Genomic DNA, 24,598 nt, shown 5'->3' with positions numbered 1-24,598 from the left:
CATTCATTTAAAAGGGCTTGCAATTGTAAAGATGGTTCTTAGAGCCCAGAGCGTCTGTCAAAGACTGGGAGCCATTCCTTTGAAGTGTAAGCAAGAAGGATAGGGCTTCTGTCTCCCACTTTGTGTGCGAGGACCCATCCTAACTTCAGTAACTGCCCGCTGACAAACACGGCTGGCCTGCCTCTCTACTGACCAGCTCTGTGGTTTTTCACTGCTGCCTCTTCTGAGCCCCCTCCCCCTCATCCTCCCTTTAAAACGCTCCGATCCCCTCGCCCATTTCGGAATGGAGCTCGATCAGCTCTTTCCCCTGCTGTCAGTATTCACTGACTGAATCAAATCTGCTTTCAGCACTTTCTCTACGGTCTGCTGTGTTTCTCTTTGACCGAGTCAGATCGGAAAGGACCAAAGGACACCTGGGGGGCCGCTCAGTGTCTGCCCGTTGGGGCAGCAGGCGGGGGTGGTGGGGGGTGGGATGCGGGGACGAGGCCCAAGGGCAAGGGCTCCTAACCCCGAGCACCGCGCTCCGGGAGCCCCCGCCTGGTGCGCTGGAGGCGACCGCTCGCGCTCTCACCTGGTTTTCTCTCTGCAATAGGACCCCAGGCTTTCCTTCCAGCATCACTAGGATAGGCTATATATCCCGAAGCACTTTCGTCACTTTTACTTAAAAAGACACCGTGAAGAAACATTACCACGCTTTCCTATTAAGGCGGCTTTAGGGCTTAACGTCAACCGGAAATAGGTCTTTTCTGAACTTTCCATGACTAAAAGATGAGTTCAGAGAGGGAAAGGCAAAAATGGGCTGACATTTTGCTGAAAGGATGGTGAGACCAGACCCGAGCCCCAACCCAACCCCTCAACTGCGGGGCACCGTGAGCTGACGTCTTCCCAGGTCCCGCCCCCGCCTGGTCGCCACTCGCCCACGCGCTCCTCTCACGAGACACCGGCGAGTCTCGGGTGGGTTAGTAGGTCCCGCGCCCCAGCCTGGAAGACCATGAAATCCGGGCATCCCGGCAGGGGGCGTGGCGTATGTAGATGAGCGGCGCGCGGAGGCTGCTGGTCCCGCTCCTCCCGGGCCTCGGTGTCCTGCGTGTGCACACGCGGAGGTTCCTGAGGTTGTTCCCCGGTTGAGCGAGGCCGGGCCGAGGGACGAGCAGAAGCTGAGTGTGCGGAGGTGGTGCGAGGGAAGTGACCGTGCGTGCAGAGTGGGGCGAGCTCGAGGGTGCTGGGCGGTGGATGTGCAGCAACTCATATTTATTTGGCAGGAATACAATGATCTTGAAGCTGGTTTTTTTAGAGTGAGGTTTGTTCATTGTAGTCTGCGTGTGCTGACTCCTGCGATTTCCCCAAATGTGAGGGGCTCGACTGCATAATTTGTAGTACAAGGGGACTGCGTTCGCGGTTTCTCCTGATGTACGACAGTATGACTAACAGGTTTAGATTTTCTTTTTTTTACTGTTTGTGATATAATCGCTGATAATTTTTGAGTACTTATGCTAGTGAATATAAAACTGATCATTATCAATTTTTACTTTTAGATGCTTGTTTTTTAAGAGAAAAAAGATGAGCTATCTCGGTAGTATAGTCATAAAAAAGAAACATTACTGTGCTAATAAAGGCCTGCATAGTTAAAGTTATGGGTTTTCCTAGTAGTTACATCACGGATGTGGGAATTGGACTGTGAAAAAAACGGAGCGAGGGAGAATTGACGCAGTTTGAACTGTAGTGTGGGAGAACTCTTGAGAACCCCTTACCCTGCAAGGAGATCAGTCTTCGGTCTGCTTGGAAGAGATGATACTAAAGTTGAAATTCTAGTACTTTGGCTATCTCTTGGGGAAAATTGACTCTTTGGAAAAAATCGTGTTGCTGAGACACATTGGGGGCAGGAAGAGACGGTATGCTGGGCGGGATGCGGGGAAGAAGGAGAAGGGGACTACAGAGGATGAAATGGCTGGATGGCATCACCGACGCGATGGACGGGGCTTTCAGTGAACTCCGGGAGTTGGTGATGGACAGGGAGGCCTGGCGTGCTGCGATTCATGGGGTTGCAAAGAGTAGGACACGACTGAGCAACTGAACTAAACTGTTCTCAGGATTGTGATAAACATAAAATTAATACTTGTGAACTATTTTTTCTTTAATTTTTGTTAAGAAACAGATTTTAAGGCAGTGAGAGATTTTTGCGAAGTAAAAAGTTTTACTTGTTCACTTGAGCAAGTGACAGAGCATATCTGAGTTTTTGACTATTTCAGATGTTCTTTTAAGTCTGCAGTGTTTGAGCTATTTGAGACTTGGGGTGTTGTGTCTATTTTTAAGGTACTATGAACATGTCAGCTGTTTTGTCCCTTAACACATTGAGCAGTTTGAGCAAACTCGTTTTTGTTCATTGAATCGATAATGCTATGTAACTATCTCATTCTTCAGTTGCCTCCTCCTCTTGCTCTCAATCTTTCCCGGCATCAGGTTCTTTCCCAATGCATCAGGCTTTTTGCATCAGGTGGACCAAGTTGAAGCTTCAACTTCAGCATCAGTCTTTCCAGTGAGTATTCTGAATTGGCTTTCTTTTTTTCGGGTTGACTAGTTTGATCTCCTTGTAGTCCAAGGGACTCTCAAGAGTTTTCTCTATCACCACAGTTTGAAAGCATCAGTTCTTTGGTGCTTGATATTTCTTATCATTCAGTTCCCACATCAATAAATGACTAGTGGGAAAAAAAACATAGCTTTGACTATACAGACCTTTGTCAACAAAGTGATGTCTCTGCTTCTTAATACGCTGTCTAGGTTTGTTATAGTTTTCCTTCCAAGGAGCAAATGTTTTAATTTTGTGGCTTCAGACACCCCTCCAGCGACTTGGGAGCCCAAGAAAATAAAATCTGTCACTGTTTCCACTTTTCCCCCATCTATTTGCCATGAAGTGATGGGACTGGATGCCATGTGATCTTAGTTTTTTTGAATGTTGGGTTTTATTTAAGTCAGCTTTTAGAGTTAACCTCATATTTAAGTCAAGTACTTACATTGACCGGAGCAAATATATATTTTAAAATGTATATATAACAGTCATTTTGCTGTACAGTAGACTAACACAACATTGTACTCAATTAAAATTGTTTTTGTGTCAAATTTAGCGCTTGAGGACATGGATTCAAGTTAGATTTATTTTGATATTATAAAAAGTGCTCTGCCAATAATCACCAATGACAGCTGTTCAACTTCAATACAAACCATTTCTGAGAGTGCAAAGTGGCATTGACTGGAAACATGTATCTGTAGGAAAGAATCATTACCTTTTCAGTACAGCTCAGTTCCAATGTCAGTTATTCCAGAAAATTTAAGTGTCAAGTTCTTGTGTAAATCACCCTTTGGTTTTCCTAAGGTACTTACTGGCTTCACATGAGAAATATGAATCCAACTGATTTTCTCTTTCACTTTGATAGCAAATAAGCAACCCAAGGTCAGGGTTTGAGCCTTCAAAAAGTGTGGCAGCTGCTGCTGCAGCTGAAAAGCACACAAGTAGGCACTTCCAGGACACTGAAATCAAGAACTGAGAACCATCCTATTAGGTTTATAGCCTAATCCCAACTTTTGACTTAAAATTCCATTAACACTTTGTTTTCATAACAAAATAAGTGAAAAGTTTTTTTTCTAAAAATTGGAATACCCAAATTGGGGGGGAAATAGCTGATTTTTTTTCAAAATCTTTTTTCTAGGGACCAAACCAGTAGATCACTGACTCGATGGACGTGAGTCTGGGTGAACTCCAGGAGTTGGTGATAGACAGGGAGGCCTGGCGTGCTGCGATTCATGGGGTCGCAAAGACTGAGCAACTGAACTGAACCAGTAGATCTGGGGAATTCCCACACAGTGCTTTGTCAGAAGTTTTGCCTCTGGAAAAGCTGAAACCTACCATCTAAGTACCTGACTAGTGCTGGTGGTGGTTTAGTTGCTCAGTTGTTTCCAACCCTTTGTGATTCTATGGACTGTAGCCCGCCAGGCTCCTCTGTCCATGGGATTTCCCAGGCAAGAATACTGGAGTGGGTTGCCATTTCCTTCTCCAGGGGATCTACCTGACCGAGGGATTGACCCAGGTCTCCTGCATAGCACGCGGATTCTTTACCGCTAAGCCACCAGGGAAGTCCCTACCTAACTAGTACTTGTACCTGACCCCAAACTGTCTTTTCTTTTTTGTACTAGATGCTTCACTGAAAAATTAGGTGACTCTTAGCTTGTAACACTTTGCAGCCTTCGATTGACAACATACCCTAAATATTTTACTTTTTTTTTTTTTTTTGCCATTTTATTTTATTTTTATTTTTTAACTTTACAATATTGTATTGGTTTTGCCATATATCAAAATGAATCTGCAATATTTTACTTCTGTTTCACAATCCTACAATTTGTCTTGTGAGGCCTTATTTCTCTGTGAAGCAAGGAGCTGGAACAAAGCTGAGGTGTTGGTTTTCCAGTGTCCTTTAGGAGACTGTTAGAAAATCATCTAAAATTACAGACCCTTCTGCTGGGACATAGTTCTGTAAGTTTTCCCATAAATTTCTGTTTTTTTTTTCCTACAGAAAATAGAAGAGTCCTGAAACCCTTGAGGAATCCTTTGCCATCAATATAGGACTCTGTGTTTGAAAACAAAGACTCTGCCATTAGGGGGACAGAAAAATAACCAGAACTCAGATCAACTACACAGATAAACCTCGCAGACGATGGTACTGAAGTCAGGATAACTGCAGGGTTAAAATTGCCTGGAAAATCCCATGGATGGAGGAGCCTGGTAGGCTGCAGCCCATGGGGTCGCGAAGAGTTGGACACAACTGAGCGACTTCACTTTCACTTTTCACTTTCATGCATTGGAGAAGGAAATGGCAACCCACTCCAGTGTTCTTGCCTGGAGAATCCCAGGGACGGCAGAGCCTCGTGGGCTGCCGTCTATGGGGTCGCGCAGAGTTGGACACGACTGAAGCGACTTAGCAGCAGCAGCAGAAGCTTACAGGCCTTAACATTAATGGAATAATAAATTAATTTTTCTGAGATCTTGTATAAATCTACATATTAGTCAATTATTTATCAAATTTGTTACTTCTTTACAAGGTGAGCGCTGTTTTAAAATTCTCATTTTTCTAATTTTTTAAAAACTGGTTCATTCCTTCTAATTGAATTCTTTTTTAAAACTTAGTTATTTTTGGCTGTGTTGGGTCTGAGGTGCTGTGTGGGTTTCTCATTGTGGTGGCGTCTCTCGTTTTGGAGCACAGGCTCTAGCACACGGGCTTCAGTAGTTGCAGCTCATGGACTCAGTAGTTGTGGCTCATGGGCTCTAGAGCACAGGCTCAGTAGTGGTGCATGGGTTTAGTTGCTCCACAGCATGTAGTTTCTTCCCTGACCAGGGATGGAACCTGTGTCTCCTGCACTGGCAGGCAGATCCTCTACCACTGAGCCACCAGGGAAGCCCCCTTTTAATTGAATTCTTGACAAATGATATTGTTTTATACCTGACCATAGCTTATCCTTTTGGTAAATTATTGATTCTGATGGAACTGAATGTATAAACAGGACAAGAAAATTTAACCATAACATAGTCCCTGCCCATACTGGGCCCTCCCTAGTGTGTGATGTGTATTATACATTAACCAGATCTCCTTAGAGGTAGAAATGCCTGCTGGGCCATAAAGATCATTTTTTTTCTCCCTTTCTTCTGACAACAGCGATGTAACTTCTCAGAAGATTGGCATTCTTTCCCAGCTGTGTCAAAGGGTATGGTGGCTTGCTGCCTGATTTGTACATGCTTACCTGAACTATGCATCTTTGGTGAACTTTATGTAAAATGTCAGTATGTTATTTTGATGTATGATTCTTTATTCTGAAAAATATATGTGACTGTGCCTTGGATTTCTTTCTCAAAGCTTATCCTGGGTTATAATCCTCAGGTTGACTAAAATAAAATTCTCTTTTTTCTCCTTAATTTGATTGTTAAGTTTTGTTAATTTTTCTCTATCTCAAACTAAAAAAGTGTCATTATTTGCTAAGGCCCAGCTCCATACATGGATTTGTCTCTGTTTGGAGGGCTTTTCCAGTGAAGTGTGAGATAGTCACTCTTGGCCATCCATCTCTTCTTTCAGGAGGTACATAGTTACCAAATTAGGGGTCTTTTTCTCAAAGGAGCTCCACTAACATGGCATCTATAGCACAGGACATGATAGCTTTTAATATGCACAGCAGGTCTCCCCGGTACTTTAAAAGGAGAAAAAAATAATACATGTTTCTCAAGTCAGAGAACTTGTTCTGTATGAGAACCATGGAGGAAAAGGAACAAGTAGAAAGGTGGCCCAAAAAAACAAGTTTCTACTATGCTATCACCAGATGGAAAGTAAAACACTTCCAAGAAATTGAAGAGTAGTTCAGTTCAGTTCAGTCGCTCAGTTGTGTCCAACTCTTTGTGACCCCATGAATTGCAGCATGCTAGGCCTCCCTGTCCATCACCAACTCTCACAGTTCACTCAAACTCACATCCATCGAGTCAGTGATGCCATCCGGCCATCTCATCTTCTGTCGTCCCCTTCTCCTCCTGCCTCCAATCCTTCCCAGCATCAGGGTCTTTTCAAATGAGTCAACTCTTCGCATGAGGTGGCCAAAGTACTGGAGTTTCAGCTTTAGCATCATTCCTTCCAAAGAAATCCCAGGGCTGATCTCCTTCAGAATGGACTGGTTGGATCTCCTTGCAGTCCAAGGGACTCTCAAGAGTCTTCTCCAACACCACAGTTCAAAAGCATCCATTCTTTGGCGCTCAGCTTTCTTCACAGTCCAACTCTCACATCCATACATGACCACTGGAAAAACCATAGCCTTGACTAGATGGACCTTTGTTGGCAAAGGAATGTCTCTGCTTTTGAATATGCTATCTAGGTTGGTCATAACTTTCCTTCCAAGGAGTAAGCGTCTTTTAATTTCATGGCTGCAATCACCATCTGCAGTGATTTTGGAGCCAAAAAAAATAAAGTCTGTTTCCACTATTTCCCCATCTATTTCTCATGAAGTGATGGGACCAGGTGCCATGATCTTCGGAGAAGGCAATGGCACCCCAATCCAGTACTCTTGCCTGGAAAAATCCCATGGATGGAGGAGCCTGGTAGGCTGCAGTCCATGGGGTCCCTAAGAGTCGGACATGACTGAGCAACTTCGCTTTCACTTTTCACTTTCCTGCAGAAGGAAATGGCAACCCACTCCAGTGTTCTTGCCTGGAGAATCCCAGGAAAGGGGGAGCCTGGTGGGAGGCTGCCTATGGGGTCGCACAGAGTCGGACACGACTGAAGGGACTTAGCAGCAGTAGCAGCCATTATCTTCATTTTCTGAATGTTGAGCTTTAAGCCAACTTTTTCACTCTCCTCTTTCACTTTCATCAAGAGGCTTTTTAGTTCCTCTTCACTTTCTGCCATAAGGGTGGTGTCATCTGCATATCTGCTGCTACTGCTAAGTCACTTCAGTCGTGTCCGACTGTGTGACCCCATAGACGGCAGCCCACCAGGCTTCCCCGTCCCTGGGATTCTCCAGGCAAGAACACTGGAGTGGGTTGCCATTTCCTTCTCCAATGCATGAAAGTGAAAAGTGAAAGTGAAGTCGCTCAGTCGTGTCCGACTCTGGCGACCCCATGGACTGCAGCCTACCAGGCTCCTCCATCCATGGGATTTTCCAGGCAAGAGTACTGGAGTGGGGTGCCATTGCCTTCTCCTCTGCATATCTGAGGTTATTGATATTTCTCCCAGAAATCTTGATTCCAACTTGTGCTTCTTCCAGCCCAGGATTTCTCATGATGTACTCTGCATAGAAGTTAAATAAGCAGGGTGACAATATGCAGCCTTGACGTACTCCTTTTCCTATTTGGAACCAGTCTTTGTTCCATGTCCAGTTCTAACTGTTGCTTCCTGACCTGCACACAGGTTTCTCAAGAGGCAGGTCAGGTGGTCTGGTATTCCCATCTCTTTCAGAATTTTCCAGTTTATTGTGATCCACACAGTCAAAGGCTTTCACATAGTCAATAAAGCAGAAGTAGATGTTTTTCTGGAACTCTCTTCCTTGTTCCATGATCCAGCAGATGTTGGCAATCTGATCTCTGGTTCTTCTGCCTTTTCTAAAACCAGCTTGAACATCTGGAAGTTCACGGTTCACATATTGCTGAAGCCTGGCTTGGAGAATTTTGAGCATTACTTTACTAGCGTGTGAAATGAGTGCAATTGTGCGGTAGTTTGAGCATTCTTTGGCATTGCCTTTCTTTGGGATTGGAATGAAAACTGACCTTTTCCAGTCCTGTGGCCACTGCTGAGTTTTCCAAATTTGCTGGCAAATTGAGTGCAGCACTTTCACAGCATCATCTTTCAGGATTTGAAATAGCTCAACTGGAATTCCATCACCTCCACTAGCTTTGTTCGTAGTGATGCTTTCTAAGGCCCACTTGACTTCACATTCCAGGATGTCTGGCTCTAGGTCAGTGATCACACCATTGTGATTATCTGGGTCGTGAAGATCTTTTTTTTACAGTTCTTCTGTGTATTCTTGCCACCTCTTCTTAATATCTTCTGCTTCTGTTAGGTCCGTACCATTTCTGTCCTTTATCGAGCCCATCTTTGCAGGAAATGTTCCCTTGGTATCTCTAATGTTCTTGAAGAGATCTCTAGTGTTTCCCATTCTGTTGTTTTCCTCTATTTCTTTGCATTGATCGCTGAGGAAGGCTTTCTTATCTCTCCTTGCTATTCTTTGGAACTCTGAATTCAGATGCTTATATCTTTCCTTTTCTCCTTTGCTTTTCACTTCTTTTTTTCACAGCTATTTGTAAGGCCACCCCAGACAGCCATTTTGCTTTTTTGCATTTCTTTTCCATGGGGATGGTCTTGATCCCTGTCTCCTGTACAATGTCATGAACCTCCATCCATAGTTCATCAGGCACTCTATCAGATCTAGTCCCTTAAATCTATTTCTCACTTCCACTGTATAATCATAACGGATTTGATTTAGACCTGAATGGTCTAGTGGTTTTCCCTACTTTCTTCAATTTAAGTCTTAATTTGGCAATAAGGAGTTCATGATCTGAGCCACAGACTGAGTGACTATAGATATATAGATATGCATGAGGTCGCTCAGTCATTTCCGACTCTTTGTGACCCCATGGACTGTAGCCTACCAGGCTCCTCCGTCCATGGGATTTTCCAGGCAAGAGAACTGGAGTGGGTTGCCATTTCCTTCTCCAGGGGATCTTCCCGACCCAGGGATCAAACGCAGGTCTCCCTCATTACAGGCAGACGCTTTACCATCTGAGCCACCAGGGAAGCCCTGATGATGAAAGGTTGTTGTTGAATCATGCGAATACACCGGGATTCTTGGCCCCCGGAGGAGAAGAATTCAATCCGGGGCCAGAGATGAGGCTTGATCGCTCAGAGCTTTTGTGTAATAAAGTTTTATTAAAGTATAAAGGAGATAGAGAAAGCTTCTGACATAGGCATCAGAAGGGGGCAGAAAGAGTACCCGCTTGCTAGTGTTAACAATGAAGTTATATAATCCAAAGAATATCTTGAAGTTGTAAAGACCTCATTAGACCTACTCCCATAATTTACATTTTAAGATAATACTGTCCTCAGGCAAAATACATCCTTGTAAAGACCAGGTCTACTCCCATAATTAACATTTTAAGATAACAGAAGGTTGAATCCAAAGACTGTCCTTAGGCAGGATACATTATTGTTATATAATCCTAAGGAATGTGGAGAAAGAAAAAAAGTTTGTCCTTTCTTCCTCCTTGAGAATTCCAGACCCCTCTCTCCTTGGGGACCCCTAGACTCCTTATCAACCTGCCTAGGAAATGACTCTGTCAATGAGAGCAATGAAAAGTGAAAGTGAAGTCACTCAGTCATGTCCGACTCTTTGCAACCCCATGGACTGTAGCCTACCAGGCTCCTCGGTCCATGGGATTTTCCAAGCATGAATACTGGAGTGGGTTGCTATTTCCTTCTCCAGCAGATCTTTCCGACGTAGGGATCGAACCCAGGTCTCCCGCATTGTAAGCAGACGCTTTACTATCTGAGCTACCAGGGAAGCTGGCACATATATATATATATATACACACACACACACATACACATATATATATACACATACACACACACACATAGACATATTTCTTTTACCTTCAATGCTAATAGTGATCCCGAGAATTTTAGAACCTATGTTACCCATGCTTACTTAATATGTTGATATTGAAGCCGGTGGTTCCTCCAGCTAGAATTTGAAAAGAGCAGAGGGCTGAAAAAGGGCGCTTTTTTTTGCCACACCACATGGCATGCAGAAGTTTCCCTAACAGGGATCAAACCCATGCCCCCTGCGCTGGAAGCATGGAGTCTTAACCACTGGACCACCAGGGAAGTCCTAAAAGGGAGACTTTTAAAAATAACTCAGGGTCTTTTCTTACCTGACTGTTGTGAGACCACAAGATGTTTACCCGATTCAGTCAAGTCAAGAACCACCAAACCAACACTTGTCCTCAATGCCAGACCACTGAGAATACCATCTCCTGTCAAACCAGGGAATCCTCTCCATAAAGGTAGAAAGAAAGAAAATATTTTTACTGAAAAACTACTAAACCACATTGTAATGTACATCACAAGAAATGCACCAAATAGACTGCAAAGACAGGATATCATTCAGTTTGGGCTGCCGTAATAAAACATCATGGACTGCCAGGGAGGTTTGAATAATAGGAACATTTCCCAGTTTGAGGAGCTGTAAATCCAAGACCAAGATATTAGCAGCTTTGCTTTCTCATGAGGCCTCTCCTTGGCTTGCAGCTGTCCCTCACATCTCCAATTAAGGACATCAGTCATATTGAATTAAGAGATCCACCTTTATGACCTCATTTTAATCTTAATTTACCTCCTTAAAGGCCCTGTCTCCAAATACAGTCACGTGAGGGCCAGGGCCTCAACACATGAATCTTGGGGCAGGGGGAATGACACAATTCACCCCATAACAATAAGAATGTTTCCTGTTATATAGGCAGGCAGATACAATTCATTATATATACGTCTTCAAGAACTTGTCCTCAATAGGAGGACTTGACAGCACCATTTGCTACACAGTTCATTCTAAATTCAACTGGTAATTGGAGTGGCCATCCGTGTGCCTTTATCCAAAAGGAAATAAAACTCGTATCTCCATGGCAAGCAGGTCATTACAACATGGAGCCAGCCACTTTAGCTAAACTCCCTGAGGTAGAGGGAGATGGAGCATTTCCTTAATGTTCACACTTCAAAAAGATGGCTTCAAAGGCCCAAAACAAACATTCTTAGGTTGCAACATTGACAAAAGATTTGTTTAGCTGTTAAAAACACTATGTATTTATATATCTCAAAAGGACAGAACAGGTATTTGCAAATTTTTTAAGAAACGGGGAGGACTTCCCTATTGGTCCAGGGGCTAAGATTCCACACTCCCAATTCAGGGGTCTGGGTTCCATCCTACTCAGGGAACTAGATCCCACACACTGCAACAAGGATCCTGCAAGCTAAAACTAAGTCTGGCACACACCAAAACAAAAACAAAAGAATAAACAGTTTGAGAAAGAGGAGTAAATATCTTTCCCTTTTTTGCACAGGGGAATTTTTTTTTCTGATTTGGTATTCATCTTCCATTACACGTTACGTGTCCCAGTGCCTATGGGGCCGGAGAGCCTGGGCCAGAACTGACTTGGATGATGGAGTGAGTGAAAGTCTCTTAGTTGTGTCTGACTCTTTGCAACCCCGTGGACTATGCAGTCCATGGAAGTCTCCAGGCCAGAATACTGGAGTGGATAGCCTTTCCCTTCTCCAGGGGATCTTCCCAAGCCAGGGATCAAACCCAGGTCTCCCACATTGCGGGCAGATTCTTTATCAACTGAGCTATCAGGGAAGCCTGCCTGATAGCTTTATCTTTATCCATTGAGCTATCAGGATGGGGAAGGGCAACATTATCACTAGAGGAAAGGTCCACATCAGGATTGTGATTCCAAGTCTTACAATGGCAGTCTCCTTTTTTTTCCTGGGCAGTCAGGAGACTCTATACAGCATTTATGAAAAACATTAGCAAATGGCCAGGGTTTTGCCTGGTCTTCCGAGTCCATTAGAAGCACAAGCCCCTTGTTTTGGAAGGGCTTCATAAACAGGCCTTCGCTGTCATCACATGCCTACATCTTGAGAGTGGGGATAATGCTGTCCCAGCCCCTTCTGAAAGCCTAGAATTTGTCCACGGCTGTGTATTATATACTCTCTACCCGCCAACCCTCCAGGATGAGCAAATGACTGGCAACTTACAGAACCCGGTCCCATCCAACGAGTCCTTCCAAACCTCACAACCAAGTTATTAATACCTGCAGCACCAGATTAGAACCTGTTCACGATCCACTCCTGTCCAGAGAAGCCAACCCCACTGCTATATAGAAGCTCATCACCTTCACTCACTGCTAAGCCTTCTTTGCACAGACACAGAACTTGCCTTTTTCGCCTCAAAAACCTCAAAAGTACAAGTCAGCTTTTTGCTCCGAGGTTTTCTCCTGCTGCCGAATACACAACTGCTATTTACTGGGCTGAGGGGCGGGGGGAAGTATCAGGCAATAGAAAACAACTCGATGGCAGGCAAATTAGAAAGCTTAAAAGAAAAACCTTCAGTTCAGTCGCTCAGTCGTGTCCGACTCTTTGAGACCCAATGAACCGCAGCACGCCAGGCCTCCCTGTCCATCACCAACTCCCGGAGTCTACTCAAACTCACGTCCATCGAGTCGGTGATGCCATCCAGCCATCTCATCCTCTGTCATCCCCCTTCTCCTCCTGCCCCCAATCCCTCACAGCATCAGGGTCTTTTCCAATGAGTCAAATGAGGTGGCCAAAGTATTGGAGTTTCAGCTTTAGCATCAGTCCTTCCAATGAACACCCAGGACTGATCTCCTTTAGGATGCACTGGCTGGACCTCCTTGCAGTCCAAGGGGCTCTCAAGAGTTCGCCAACACCACAGTTCAAAAGCATCAATTCTTCGGCACTCAGCCTTCTTCACAGTCCAACTCTCACATCCATACATGACCACTGGAAAAACCATAGCTTTGACCAGACGGACCTTTGTTGGCAAAGTAATATCTCTGCTTTTTAACACGCTGTCTTAGGTTGGTCATAACTTTCCTTCCAAGGAGTAAGCGTCTTTTAATTTCATGGCTGCAATCACCATCTGCAGTGATTTTGGAGCCCTCCAAAATAAAGTCTGACACTGTTTCCACTGTTTAACCATCTTGCGGCCGAGAGGAGCTACCCCACTTCCGAGGTCAGGGGTGGGGGCGGAGAGGAGCTACCCCACTTCCGAGGTCAGGGGTGGGGGCGGAGAGGAGCTACCCCACACCTGAGGTCACGGGCGGTGGCCGACAGGAGCAACCCCACGTCCAAGGAGCAGCAGCTGCGCGGGCGCAGGAGGATTGAAAGGAGATACTCCACGTTCAAGGTCAGGAGGGGCTACCCTGAGGAGATACCCCTCATCCAAAGTAAGGAGCAGCGGCTGCACTTTGCTGGAGCAGCCGTGAAGAGATACCCCACGTCCAAGGTAAGAGAAAGCCAAGTAAGACAAGTGTTGCGAGAAGGTATCAGACTGCAAACACACTGAATGAAACCTTAATCACAGAAAACCAGCCAATCTGATCACACGGACCACAGCCTAACTCAATGAAACTAAGCAATGCCGCCACCCCAAACAAACTGGTCATGCTGGAGAGGTCTGATAGAATATGTTCTACTGGAAAAGGGAATGGCAAACAACTTCAGTATTCTTGCCTTGAAAACCCCTGAAAAACATTTGCTGCTGCTGCTAAGTCGCTTCAGTCGTGTCTAACTCCGTGCGACCCCATAGACGGCAGCACACCAGGCTTCCCTTCCCTGGGATTCTCTAGGCAAGAACACTGGAATGGGGTGCCATTGCCTCTACAAAATAACAAATTAACAAGGTTAAAAAGCAAAGGATCACAACCTAGCAAAGCATATGACAAAAATCTCAGAATACGTATACTTTAGTTCAATTGCTCAATCGTATTCCACAAACTCTTAGATTTCAAACAAACGCAGATGCAGTCAGTCAGTGATGCTATTCAACAAAAGAGCGTATGCTTTTAACTCCTATAGCTACTTCACATTTTTTCTAGGAGCACAATTTCTTGCCTATGTGTACATTTTATAAAATTAGTAGCTTATTAAACAGAGTAAAGTCCCACTCAAAGTACAAACACGCGAAACCCGTTGTACCAGCTGCTTTTAAGACCAAAAAAGACTGAGGAAAAAGCGCGAACGCAGTCCCCCACTACCACAAATAAAGCAGTGGAACTTCACCACATTTGGGGAAATAGCAAAGGTGAACACAACAGGAGCGCAATAAATAAAACCTCGCCCTGAAAAAACCACTTTCATGATCATAGTGTATTTTTCTGCCAGGTAAATATTAGTTGCCGCCCACTCACCGCCCAGCACCCTCGAGCTCGCCCCACTCTGCACGCACGGTCACTTCCCTCGCACCACCTCCGCCCCCTACGCCCCTGCGCGTCCCCCGGCCCGGCCTCGCCCACCCGGGGAACAACCTTAGGAACCTCCGCGTGTGCACACGCAGGACACCGAGGCCCGGGAGGAGCGGGACCAGCAGCCTCCGCGCGCCGCTCATCTACATACGCCACGCCCCCTTCCGGGATGCCCCGGATGTCATGTTCTTCCGCGAGGGGGCGCGGGACCTACTAACCCACCCGAGACTCGCCAGTGTCTCGTGAGGGGAGCGCGTGGGCGACTGGCGACCAGTCAGGGGGGACCTGGGAAGACGCGAGCTCGCGCTGCCCCGCAGTTGAGGGGGTGGGTCGGGGCTCGGGTCTGGTCTCACCTTCCTTTCGGCAAAAAATGTTAGCCCATTTTTGCCCTCCCCTTTCTGAACTCATCTTCTAGTCATGGAAAGTTCAGGATAGAGCTATTTGCCGGTTGACGTTAAGCGCTGCTGCTGCTGCTGCTAAGTCGCTTCAGTCGTATCCGACTCTGTGCGACCCCATAGACGGCAGCCCACCAGGCTCCCCTGTCCCGGGATTCTCCAGGCAAGAACACTGGAGTGGGTTGCCATTTCCTTCTCCAATGCATGGAAGTGAAAAATGAAAGTGAAGTCGCTCAGTTGTGTTCGACTCTTCACGACCCTATGGACTGCAGCCTACCAGCTCCTCCATCCATGGGATTTTCCAGGCAAGAGTACTGGAGTGGGTTGCCATTGCCTTCGACGTTAAGCCCCTAAAGCCGCCTTAATAGGAAAGCGTGGTAACGTTTCTTCACGGTGTCTTTTTAAGTAAAAGTGACGAAAGTCCTTCGGGATATGTAGTCTATCCTAGTGATGCTGGAAGGAAAGCCCGGGGTCCTATTGCAGAGAGAAAACCAGGTGAGAGCGCGAGCTGTCGCCTTCTCCGCATCAGGCGGGGCATCCCGGAGCGCGGTGTTCTGGGTCAGGAAACCTTGCCCTTGGGCCTCGCCCCCGCATCCCACCCCCGCCTCCTGCTCCAACGGGCAGACACTGAGCGGCCCCCTAGGTGTCCTTTGGTCCTTTCCGATCTGACTCGGTCAAAGAGGAACACAGCAGACCGTAGAGAAAGTGCTGAAAGCAGACTTGATTCAGTCAGTGAATACTGACAGCAGGGGAAAGAGCTGATCGAGCTCCATTCCGAAATGGGCGAGGGGATCGGAGCGTTTTAAAGGGAGGATGAGGGGGAGGGGGCTCAGAAGAGGCAGCAGTGAAAAACCACAGAGCTGGTCAGTAGAGAGGCAGGCCAGCCGTGTTTGTCAGAGGGCAGTTACTGAAGTTAGGATGGGTCCTCGCACAGAAAGTGGGAAACAGAGGCCCTATCCTTGCTTACATTTCAAAGGAATGGCTCCCAGTCTTTGAGAGAGACCCTTTGGACTAAGACAGAACCATCTTCACAATTGCAAGCCCTTTTAAATGAATGCTCTAACAAAGGACAGTCAAGCGACCTTCCTGGTGCTTCAGTGGTTAAGACTCTGAGCGCCCAATGCGGGGGGGCACGGGTTACCCTGACCAGGGAACTAAAATGCAGCATAGAGGGGACAAAAGAGAAAGAAAAAGGATGACAGGGGCCTGTGTCAGGTGTCGAACTTTCTCAGAGAGGAATTTTTAAAATTATTTTTAATTGAAATATACTTGTTTACAACGTTGTGTTAGTTTCAGGTGTAAGGCAAAATGTTTTAGACCAACTAAAATGTCATATTTTAGTTAGAGAAAGGGGTGTGGAGGTGGGAGAAAATTGACAATAGACACCGTAGGCAAATTAATTAGTATGTTAGATGTTAACAGCTATGAAAAAAGAAAAAAAAAATCGAGGAAGGAAAGGAGATGGGGAACTGCTATAAGGATGCAGGTTGCTGTGTTGATTTCGGTAGTCAGGGGAGGCTCCCAGGAGAAGGTGACAATGTAAGCAGACTGGGGGGTGGAGGGAGGGGGCTGGGCATAGGGCTGTTTGGGAAGAGCATCCCTAGCAAAAGGACAGCTAGAGCAGTGTGTGGAGAATAGCATGAAGGTCCTGAATACAGAACAAAATTTATGAATGGTACCGAAACTGAGAGAGGTGACTGCGTGGAGACAAGAACTGAGGGTCGTGTAGACCTGTGTAAGGGTTCAAGTCTGAGTGAACCAGAAGTTTCCAGAAGAGAAGCAGCTTCATCTAAACCCTCCACATCCCACCCCCCACCCCCTTTCCACACTCCCCTAGCAAAGGAGAGAAAATCACTCTGGCTGTAAAGGTGGGAGGGCGAAAGCGGGGAGATCCATAGGAGACCTGCAGAATGCAGGCAAGATGATACTGGCTTTGAAGGGCGGCACAACGTGCCACAGCAAATAATACCATTTTGACCAAAAGAGTAGTTTGAACTGACGGCACTTAAAGAGCACCAGGTGGCTGGCTAGGCGGTCGGCAGCCGGCTCCGCGGTGCCCTCTCCTCGGCCCGGCCTCCCGCACCCCACGCGCGCATCCGTTTCCCAACGCCTCTCCCCTAGCCCTCTTCCTCACTTTCAGGCCGCGGTCCCCACTTGTAGAAAGAGGGACGGCGGAGAGAAAACGAGGCATCTTGAAACTCGCTGCCCCGATGCCGGCCGACACAAAGGCCGGGCCGCAGCCACCCCGCAGGATTGCCGGGTCCTCGCACCGGCACTTGGCGCCCTGGCGGCGAGCACACCGGTCTCTTCAAAGGGGCTTCCGACCAGTTCGGACGGTCTCACCTCGGGCGTCTCAGTGTGGTGTTGCGGCATTTCCAGAAAAAGTAAGGTCCCCGGTCGCTTGGTGGCGCGCACCCTTCGATAGCTCAGCTGGTAGAGCGGAGGACTGTAGATCCGACACGTGTGGTCATCCTTAGGTCGCTGGTTCGATTCCGGCTCGAAGGAGGTGCTGGTTGCTTTTGCTCCCCAGTGAAAAGCAGGGGAGGTTCTCACCAGGTGGCTAACTTTAGTGCTGGGTCCTTAAGGCTAAATTGGGAGAAAGAGATTGAAGTGGAGAGAGCACCCAGAAGGAAATGGGCTGGACTGTCATCAAGAAGGAGCAGCTTCACTGTGGGGACAGACTGGTTTGGGTGTGGGTACAGAGAACAGCAGGGAGTGGTACTTTCTCCCTCCCTTCCTGTGGGAGGGAAACTCCAGAGACTGCTTACAGTTGGGAGTCCATCTCAGAGGACTCTACACTTGAGCCTCCGCAGTACGTTACCCCAGTTAGAGCACACAGTGTGTCTTTCTGCCTCCCCCCACCCCCGGCTGGGACTAGCCTTGACTGCAGGCCCCTGACTCCTCCGTATCCCCGCCTCGCGCCCCAGGTCCCCCGATCTGAAGCCTCCACCTTCAGTGCCTCCCACCACGTGGCCTACTTCGAAGCTTCTGCCAAACTGCGCCTCAACGTGGATGAGGCCTTCGAGCAGCTGGTGCGGGCCGTCCGGTGAGCTGAGCCCCCTTTCCGTGATCCTCCTCGTCCCCTAAGCCCCTGCTCCACCCAAACTCACCAGCCGATGGCAGTGTGGCTCTCTGAAACCTCAGGGGCCCGGGGCTGCGGTCCCCGACCCCTGAGGCCTTTTTTGGTTCTAGTTCTGATTGAAGGCAGGAGGAGAAGGGGAAGGCAGAGGATGAGATGGTTGGATGGCATCACCGGCTCAATGGACATGAGTTTGAGTAGACTCCAGGAATTAGTGATAGACAGGGAAGCCTGGCGTGCTGCAGTCCATGGGGTCTCAAAGAGTCTGTCACTACTGAGCGCCTGAACTGAACTGAACTGCCTCTCTAACTGGAGACTGTGTTTCTGCTTTGTCTTCCTCTCCTGGCGAGCTCCTGTGGTCACCCCACCCCCACCCCCCCCACCCCCCCCGCCCCGTTGGTCTCAGCCCTTCTAATCGTCCCACTGCTAATATGCGCCGACCTGGAGTCTGTGGAGTCTGCCCGGGCCTAGAGGGCTGTGCCGCTGCAGTCTGACCGGTGCCCTTCCAGAAAGGTCCGTTGCTCTAAGGATGCAGAGACCCCAGCCTCGAATGATACCATCTGTAAAGACCAGCAGATGGGGCCAAAAAAAAGAACCTTAGGCCTTTGTTGGATCTATTCCCGAAGGGATGTGGAGGTGTAGAATCCTTGGGGACTTGGGTTTGGGGAAGTGGGAAGGAGTGTGGGTTTTGGTTACCAGCATGGCCAACTATTCTGGTCTGGGTGTCACAGATACTGGCAGGGGTGCTCTGAGGTACTGTCCCCCAACCTCAAAGGGGCAGAGGTGCCCGCTGCCTGGTCAGGGAGTGGCAACACACCGGGCTGAGGGAAGGCCACTTCACTGTGGCTTGCTATGCCTCTGGAGGACTTTTGCTGGGTGGGCTAGCGATCTTGGGTGGTGGGCACACACCAGTGGGATCTGAAATGTTTGTCGAGTCCAACCTGGACACCCGTGCCCTCTGCCCCTCCCTCTGGATTCCAGCCCTGTCTCCAGGAAGTCCACAGAACCTTGACCTCTTCCAGGAAGCAGACCCTTATGCCCAGGAATTGGGGTAGGTGGGCGAAGGAGGGCAGCCAAGGCTGGATACCTACAGGCCTGGTTAAGCCTGGATGCTCTGAGCCTGATAGCCTTCTCCATCACTTCACAGGAAGCCTCGCTGCGACCGGAAGTCATGGTGGGCAGGAGGGCGAAGGGGCATATCAGCTTCCACGGGAGGTGAGGCTCTTAGTTTCGGAACATGCAAACCTGGAAAAGTGCCGATGTGCCGAAAAGTGAAGAAATGTACGGTGACTGATTTGGGGGCATATCAAGCTCACAGGAGCCAGTTTCAAAGGAGTCCCACTGCCAAATCAGGGTAATAATGATAATGGAATATAATCCATTGAGTAAAATAGGTACAGGACTTAATAGCGATGACACACCAGTATTCATCAACAAGAGGACTCAGATTTTAGTTTCTAAGTATCATTCTCCAGCAAAAGGAGCCAGGGCCAATAAACGGAAGCACTTAGCCACTTTTGGGGGTATTTATCTTCCTTTAGGGCTTCCCTCATAGCTCAGTTGGTAAATCATCTGCGTGCAATGTAGGAGACGTGGGTTCGATCCCTGGGTCGGGAAGATCCTCTGGAGCAGGAAATGGCAACCCACTCCAGTATTCTTGCCGGAAGAATCTCATGGCAGGCTACAGTCCATCTTCCTTTGGGGGTTCTCTTGTACATGTAAAAAATCTGCCTTTTGGGGGGGCCTGCACAACTTTGGGGATTTTAGTTCTTTTATCAGGGACTGATGTCCTACCTACCCCATCAGTGAAAGCCTGGAGTCTAAACATGGATCTGAAGGGCATTCCCTCCGGGTTCTTAAAAAAAATTTTTTTTAATGTATTAAACTAGTTGATTTACAATCTTGTGTTAATTTCAGGTGTACAGTTGAGATTATTTTCCATTATAAGGTATTGAATATAGTTCAATTGCTATGTAGTATATTATTTTTTATACAGTGTTCTACCTATTAATCCCATACTCCTAGTTTATCCCTGCCCCCCCATTTTTGTGATTGTTTTCGTTTTATACTTTTTTTTTTCAGATTCCACATGTAAGTGATAAAAGACTCGTGAGAGTCCATTAGACTGCGAGATCAAACGAATCAATCCTAAGTGAAATCAGCCCTTAATATTCATTGGAGAAACGGATGCTGAAGCTTCAATACTTTGGCCACCTGATGCGAAGAGCTGATTCATTTGAAAAGAACCTGAATCTGAGAAAAATTGAAAACAGGAGAAAAACAGGTGACATACAGGACGATGACGAGATGTTTGGATTGCACCACGACTCGATGAGCAGAAATAGTGAAGAACAAGTAAGCCTAGCTTGCTGTCCAAGTGCTCGCACCGTCAGGCATGACTGAAACAATAAATGACATATACATTGGGGTTCTTCCCTGACATTTAATACTACAACTGGCAAATGGCAAAGCTTGTTCGAGAAAGTTTTCTTTGAAACAGAAAACCCTTTTCCTACCTAATCAGGTAACGCTGAAAAAAAAAAGTCGATGGAAAAATAATAAATGCTTGCAAAACATCTCTGAAAGAAAAACAAAACAAATCCAAAAATGCAACTCAAGGCAATTTATTAACTTATTAAACCATCACAAAGCTGTACATTAAAGAAACTAAACACAAGTATAAACACGTAGTTATCCATATTCTGTCTGTCAATAAACCAGATTAATCAGGGGAAAGCGCGAACGCAGTCCCCCACTACCACAAATTATGCAGTCGAGTTTCCCACATTTGGGGAAATCGCAGGGGTCAGCACATCCGGAGTGCAATGGATAAGCCTCGCCCTGGGAAAACCACCTTCGTGATCATGGTATCTCCCCTGCCAGGTAAGTATGAATTGCTGCCCACCCACCGCCCAGCACCCTCGAGCTCGCCCCACTCTGCACGCACGGTCACTTCCCTCGCACCACCTCCGCACACTCAGCACCTGCTTGTCCCCCGGCCCGGCTCGCCCACCCGGGGAACAACCTCAGGAACCTCCGCGTGTGCACACGCAGGACACCGAGGCCCGGGAGGAGCGGGACCAGCAGCCTCCGCGCGCCGCTCATCTACATACGCCACGCCCCCTGCCGGGATGCCCCGGATGTCATGTTCTTCCACGCGGGGGCGCGGGACCTACTAACCCACCCGAGACTCGCCGGTGTTTCGTGAGGGGAACGCGTGGGCGAGCGGCGACCCGTCTGGACCTGGAGTGGGAACCTAGGAAGACACGAGACCGCAGTGCCCCTCAGTTGAGGGGTGGGTCTGGACTCGGGTCTGGTCTCACCTTCCTTTCAACAAGAAGAAAATATCAGCCCTTTTTTGCAGTCCCCTGTCTGAACTCATTTTCTAGTCATGGAAAGCTCAGAAAAGACCTATTTACCGGTTGACATTAAGCGCTAATGCCGCCTTAATAGGAAAGCGTGGTTATGTTTATTCACGGTGTCTCTCTAAATAAAAGTGACGAAAGTGCTTCGGATATATAGCCTATCCTAGTGATGCTGGAAGGAAAACTCGGGATTCTGTTGCAGAGAGAAAACCAGGTGAGAGCGCGAGCGGTCGCCTCCACCGCACCAGGCGGGGGCTCCCGGAGCGCGGTGCTCGGGGTTAGGAGCCCTTGCCCTTGGGCCTCGCCCCCGTATCCCACCCCAACCCCCACCCCCGCCTGCTGCCCCAACGGGCAGACACTGAGCGGCCCCCCAGGTGTCCTTTGGTCCTTTCCGATCTGACTCGGTCAAAGAGGAACACAGCAGACCGTAGAGAAAGTGCTGAAAGCAGACTTGATTCAGTCAGTGAATACTGACAGCAGGGGAAAGAGCTGATCGAGCTCCATTCCGAAATGGGCGAGGGGATCGGAGCGTTTTAAAGGGAGGATGAGGGGGAGGGGGCTCAGAAGAGGCAGCAGTGAAAAACCACAGAGCTGGTCAGTAGAGAGGCAGGCCAGCCGTGTTTGTCAGAGGGCAGTTACTGAAGTTAGGATGGGTCCTCGCACACAATATGCCCTATCCTTCTTGCTTACATTTCAAAAGAATGGCTCCCAGTCTTTGAGAGAGACCCTTTGGGCTGTAAGAGAACCATCTTTACAATTGCAAACCCTGTTAAATGCTCTAACAAAGGGCAGTTAGGCTACCTTCCTGGCGCTTCAGTGGTTAAGATTATGAGCTCTGCATGGGGGCGGGGGTTACCCTGGCCAGGGAACTAAAATGCAGCATACAGAAGCCAAAGGAAAGAAAGAAAGAAAAAACGGAGATCAGGGGCCTGTGTCAGGTGTTAGATTTTTTGAGACAGGATTATATATATTATATATACTGTAGACTCTATTCGCATGTTATTACAGAATATTGAGTATAGTCCTGTGTGCTATACAGTAGGTGCTCTTTGTTTATCTGTTTTATATATAGTAGTGTGGATATGTTAATTCCCAATTCTGTCTTCTTCCCACCTTTCCCCTTTAGTAACCATAAGTTTGTTTTCTATGTCTGGGATCAGACAGACATTTAAATGGGGGTGGAGGTCAAGGCAGGGACAGGACCTTATGCTGCTGAAAGCCAGGCTTGAGTCTGGTCAAGTCTCTTAGTGCAGAAAATGGTTTGGAGGGGTTGCTACCTTGCTCTATTTTGTGACCAAAGAAGATAATTCTGCACATCCCCCTGGGCAAACCCTGGCTCCTGGCCCCTTCTTTTATATCCTGATCTTCTCTTTGACAGTACTGGGCACTTTTCCACTCAACAACTATGTATTGAATACCCCATGCCAGACACTGTTCAGGAATTTGGCAACAAAAAGGCCTCTTGATACTCATATTTTACTTAGAGAAAGGGGTGTGGGGTGGGAGAAAATTGACAAGAGACACAGTAGGTAAATTAATTAGTATGTTGCTGCTGCTGCTGCTAAGTCACTTCAGCCGTGTCCGACTCTGTGCGACCAGAGCTATAAAAAAGAAAAAAAGAAAAAAGAAAAAAACCAAGGAGGAAAAGGGGATGGGAGTTGCTGTAAGGAGGAAGGTTGCTGTGTTGATTTCGGTGGTCAGGGAAGGCTCCCTGGCGAAGGTGACAACGTGAGCAGACTGGAGGCTAGTCATGGGGCTGTCTGAGAAGAGAATCCCTAGCAAAAGGTCAGTTAGACCAGTGGGTCTGGAGAATAACAAGGGGGTCCTGAATACAGAACAAAATTTAAGAGTGGTACCGAAACTGAGAGAGGTGACTGTGTGGAGACAGGAACTGAGGGTCGTGTAGACCATTGTAAGGGTTCAAGTCTGAGTGAACCAGAAGTTTCCAGAAGAGAAGCGGCTTCATCTAAACCCTCTTGCCCACACTCCTAGAAAAGAAGAGAAAATCACTCTGGCTGTAAAGGTGGCAGAGCGAAAGCAGGGAGATCCATAGGCGATCCGCGGAGTGCAGGCAAGATGATACTGGCTTTGAAGGGCGGCACAACTGCCACAGCAAATGATACCATTTTATTCAAAGGAGTATTTTGAACTAACGACACTTGAAGAGCATTTAAGGGGCACTTAAACGCTCTCTTCAAAGGGGTTTCCGACCAGCCCGGACGGTCTCACCTCGGGCGTCCCAGGGTGGTGTTGCGCCGTTTCCGGAAAAAGTAAGGTCCCCGGCCACTTGGTGGCGCGCACCCTTCGATAGCTCAGCTGGTAGAGCGGAGGACTGTAGATCCGACACGTGTGGTCATCCTTAGGTCGCTGGTTCGATTCCGGCTCGAAGGAGGTGCTGGTTACTTTTGCTCCCCAGTGAAAGGCACCCCGCCCCCGGCGCCTCTGCCCCGCCCGACACCCTGCGGCAGCGCAGCGTCCTTCCTTCTTGGCCAGAGGCGGGAAAGCCTTTCGGGGACACCCGCACTGCCCCGCGTTGGCCGTGGCCTGGGGACTCGCCTGCGCCGTCTCCTGCCCGTAGGCCGCACACAGGCCCACAGCGCGGTGGCCTCCGCCGCGGGCTTTTATTCGCTTTCCCACCCCCACTCCCGCCCAGGCCCACCAAACAGCAGCTGCGCTCCAAAAGCCCTGGAGCGAGGCCAACAAGCACCCAAGCCATCACAGAGTCGGACAGCAGGGCACCCTTCCTGAAACCCCCCTCAATGCCGGCTCAGGCCCCAGCTCTGCCCCCTAAAGGAAGGTCACAGTCTCTGTTTCTCCCAGTCACAATGCTTCAACCTCCCAACCTCTGTCTCTCCGTCCCTGTCTTTCATATGGTCTCTGCAGGTGCAGACTCGGGGAGACAGAAAACCTTCCCAACCATCTTAATCTATTTGTGGAGCAGAGCTACCACCGGAGATCTTCGGAACCACTGTTAATGGAACAGTAAATGCGATGGAAACAGAAGATTGAAAAGTAGTTGCTCATCAGGACTTGCTCTTATTTGCTGTCCTGAGACCACCATGAGAAGACTGACTTAGCCTATTGGAGGATGAAATATGGGAGTGAAGATGAAATATGTCTGCTGAGGCCCTTAGACTAACCTGCCCCAAATGTCCGACAAGCTGACTGCAGCTGTATAAGTGAGCCTACGTCAATGCCACAGAAC

The 24,598-nt window shown here is 47.9% G+C and overlaps 1 protein-coding gene, 1 long non-coding RNA gene and 5 other non-coding genes across 10 annotated transcripts; 5 read left to right on the top strand and 2 right to left on the bottom strand.

Moving 5' to 3' along the window:
- Positions 1 to 1,247: 1,247 nt before the first annotated feature.
- On the top strand, positions 1,248 to 1,408 carry LOC112581036. Its single transcript, XR_003105483.3, has one exon. It is a non-coding gene; the product is annotated as a U1 spliceosomal RNA (small nuclear RNA).
- Positions 1,409 to 14,315: 12,907 nt separating this feature from the next.
- Positions 14,316 to 14,482, bottom strand: LOC112581035. Its single transcript, XR_003105482.3, has one exon. It is a non-coding gene; the product is annotated as a U1 spliceosomal RNA (small nuclear RNA).
- Positions 14,483 to 17,037: 2,555 nt separating this feature from the next.
- Positions 17,038 to 20,894, top strand: LOC102399225. 4 transcript variants are annotated; one of them, XM_025271148.3, is made up of 4 exons: positions 17,038 to 17,333; positions 17,877 to 17,995; positions 19,176 to 19,382; positions 20,111 to 20,894. In XM_025271148.3, exons 1-4 carry the CDS (start codon positions 17,160 to 17,162, stop codon positions 20,121 to 20,123), a joined length of 513 nt encoding a protein of 170 aa, XP_025126933.1. In that variant the 5' UTR covers positions 17,038 to 17,159; the 3' UTR covers positions 20,124 to 20,894. The 4 variants fall into 4 exon arrangements, 3 of the variants coding, with proteins under 3 accessions (XP_025126933.1, XP_025126935.1, XP_006057010.1); XR_006547129.2 differs by lacking the exons at positions 17,038 to 17,333; positions 17,877 to 17,995 and adding exons at positions 18,411 to 18,541; positions 19,010 to 19,079 and having other exon boundaries at positions 19,176 to 19,243; XM_025271150.3 differs by having other exon boundaries at positions 17,194 to 17,995; positions 19,176 to 19,243.
- On the top strand, positions 17,365 to 17,454 carry TRNAY-GUA. The gene is given in 2 exon segments: positions 17,365 to 17,401; positions 17,419 to 17,454. It is a non-coding gene; the product is annotated as a tRNA-Tyr (tRNA).
- On the bottom strand, positions 20,756 to 20,919 carry LOC112581029. Its single transcript, XR_003105478.1, has one exon. It is a non-coding gene; the product is annotated as a U1 spliceosomal RNA (small nuclear RNA).
- A 96-nt stretch (positions 20,920 to 21,015) lies between these two features.
- Positions 21,016 to 24,482, top strand: LOC123465232. The gene is made up of 2 exons (XR_006640389.1): positions 21,016 to 21,607; positions 24,277 to 24,482. It is a non-coding gene; the product is annotated as an uncharacterized LOC123465232 (long non-coding RNA).
- On the top strand, positions 23,695 to 23,784 carry TRNAY-GUA. Its single transcript is given in 2 exon segments — positions 23,695 to 23,731; positions 23,749 to 23,784. It is a non-coding gene; the product is annotated as a tRNA-Tyr (tRNA).
- Positions 24,483 to 24,598: the final 116 nt, after the last annotated feature.

This window comes from Bubalus bubalis, chromosome 20 (genome assembly GCF_019923935.1).
Source record: "Bubalus bubalis isolate 160015118507 breed Murrah chromosome 20, NDDB_SH_1, whole genome shotgun sequence".
NCBI classification, from domain to species: domain Eukaryota; kingdom Metazoa; phylum Chordata; class Mammalia; order Artiodactyla; family Bovidae; genus Bubalus; species Bubalus bubalis.
The sequence above is the reverse complement of the archived record's forward strand: the minus strand, read 5'-3'. Positions and strand labels throughout refer to the sequence as shown.

Excerpts from the sequence above, each read along its gene's own strand:
- LOC102399225 (XM_006056948.4), top strand. The coding sequence starts at position 17,583 with ATGGGCTGGACTGTCATCAAGAAGGAGCAGCTTCACTGTGGGGACAGA. Across the intron at positions 17,996-19,175 it reads CAGCTGGTGCGGGCCGTCCG|GAAGCCTCGCTGCGACCGGA; the intron begins GTGAGCTGAGCC and ends ATCACTTCACAG.